The following is a 2500-nucleotide window of genomic DNA, read 5'->3' on the forward strand; positions in this document are numbered from 1 at the left end:
ATTTATAATGAAATATAATGAAATGAAAATGGACGAAACCCCCTTCGACCATGTTCTGAGTCTTGGCGTTGCATAGTTTGTCCACTCCTGTTGGCAACTCGTGTTTAACCTTTTAAGTTTCATATCTTAACCCTTGTGTCGTCCTCGGGTCAAATTGACAGAAATATGAGTTTCTTAACCAAATTGTCCCAAAATAACATGGATGCATGTATGTTACGTTGTATGGAACCCAGACAACATATACATCCATGCATCCATGTTCTTCGCAGGTAAAATTAATGATCACTTCCATTGAAGTTGTATTTAATTTTTATAGCTTTTGAAAAGAAAAAAAAATTTTTTTTTAGTCAAAATAATTCATAATTTCTGCTTTTTTCAAAAATTAAAAAATTAGGTATAATGTCATTTTATTAACCATGAATAAAAAAAATTTAAAAAAGCAGTTAAAAGAGGGATAGAAACGCGCCAAAAGACCTAAAAAAGCGTCAAAAAAGTCGCAAAAACTTCCAAAAAACCCCGCATTTTTAAATTTTGACCCGGAATGACGGTGAAAACAACACAAGGGTTAAGTTTGTATTTTTATACATTTTATTTATCAGAACTTTAATTATATTTGTCTGTTCTGTTGTGACAATAAAACAAACAAGTGTATTTTTTAACTGCATTATCATATTATTTTAGTGAGGACTCTAAATAACTACAAATAACTAATGTTAGGGAAATCTGCGTTTCTGGATTTTTAAAAATATATATATATTGGCCGATAAATCGGAAAATCGGATTTTTTAAATCACCAAATATTTGTATCGACATCAGCCTTAAAAATCCTTTATCGGTCGGGCTCTATTTGATTTTCACTATCGGTATCGGCATTTATAATGAAATATAATGAAATGAAAATGGACGAAACCCCCTTCGACCATGTTCTGAGTCTTGGCGTTGCATAGTTTGTCCACCAGAGGGCGCTCTACAACGCCCCTGTTGGCAACCAAATTGTCCCAAATTAACATGGATGCATGTATGTTACGTTGTATGGAACCCAGACAACATATACATCCATGCATCCATGTTCTTCGCAGGTAAAATTAATGATCACTTCCATTGAAGTTGTATTTAATTTCATGGCTTTTGAAAAAAAAAAAAAAAATGTTTAAATGGTTTCAAAACATCATCCTGACCAAACTTTGACATAAACCAGTCTGTGATTCACTCAACATCCTCTGATCTGAACTATTCTATTAGTCAAAATAATTCACAATTTCTGCTTTTTTTTTTTTTCAAAAATTTAAAAATTAGGTATAATGTCATTTTATTGACCATAAATTAAAAGGGATAGAAACATTTAAGTTTATTTTAAAACTGCATTATCATATTATTTTAGTGAGGACTCATAAATAACTACTAATGTTAGGGTATGTTTTGTTGAGTTTCTGGATTTAAAGAATATCGGATTTTTAAATCACCAAATATTTGTATCATCATCAGCCTTAAAAATCCTTTATCAGTCGGGCTCTATTTGATTTTCTCCATATCACCCATCAGCTGTAATAAGGTCTAAAGGCTACCAGGGTGTCTGACCTGAGTCCGTGAGAAGACAAAAGCGTCTCCTTGATGAGGTCTGTGAGCTGGCTCAGGCTCGGGTCTTCTCCCGGTAACTCCACCCTGCTGGTCTGCCGCCGGATCCGAACTCGCAGCTTCATGCTGCACGCCAAACATGAACAGGTTCAATCTCTACAAGAGCATCAGACAACGCATTGTAGAGGTGTTGAAATTAATCAAATAATCGATGCATTGAATCGTGGACGTGGACGATGCTGCATCGATAATTGGCCGGGCCGTAATCGATTATTTCTGTTTATAATTTAATGTAGGCCTGACAACCTTTCTGTTGACATATTCTGGGATGTTTTGCACATTCAGGAAGTGCCATGTGCTCAGTGCTGTAGTTTGATGTTTCCAGTTTATTTAGTATCAGAGCACTGCAGAATGTTTGGTTGTTGAAGCTTGAAAAGCTATGAATTAAATATCCTATATGGCTTTAATAGAAAAATGTATCTGACGCATCGTGATATCGAATCAAAGACATGATAATCATAATGGAATCAGGAGATCAGTGAAGATTCACACCTCTAACGCATCGAGACTTTCTGTCATTGTAACTAAAAGGGGCAAAGACCAAAACATGGGAAAGGTACACAAAAACATTTCAGAAATCAGAATCAGTTAATATTGCCACAAGGAGTTACATTGTGTGTGGAGAATTTGCCTTGGTGAATGGTGCAAACATTGTAGTGTCGATTTGTCCTCAGATTGAACAACTCAAAATCAAACAGCCACTGAGGCACCGAATGAGAGTTTTACGCAGGTCAGAAACGTTAATTGTCCGGGCAATTGTGATCTTATCAGATGTGCCTTTCATTTAGACGGCGACGGCGTTTGTGTGTATTTTCTCTTGATAGATATATAGATATATAGATATATATATATACACACACACACA

The 2500-nt window shown here is 35.1% G+C and overlaps 1 protein-coding gene across 2 annotated transcripts in view; it reads right to left on the bottom strand.

The window, feature by feature from the left end:
* fbxo7 (F-box protein 7) overlaps positions 1–2500 on the bottom strand; it is a 14331-nt gene that overhangs the window by 10135 nt on the left and 1696 nt on the right. Inside the window, exon 2 of one of the 2 annotated variants that reach the window (XM_031309365.2) lies at positions 1579–1701. In XM_031309365.2, coding sequence (XP_031165225.1) covers positions 1579–1700 — 122 coding nt within the window. In that variant the 5' untranslated portion in view covers position 1701. Of the gene's footprint in view, positions 1–1578; positions 1732–2500 lie in introns of both variants that reach the window. The other variant, XM_031309366.2, reaches the window with a different exon arrangement.

Source organism: Sander lucioperca, chromosome 20 (genome assembly GCF_008315115.2).
Source record: "Sander lucioperca isolate FBNREF2018 chromosome 20, SLUC_FBN_1.2, whole genome shotgun sequence".
NCBI classification, from domain to species: domain Eukaryota; kingdom Metazoa; phylum Chordata; class Actinopteri; order Perciformes; family Percidae; genus Sander; species Sander lucioperca.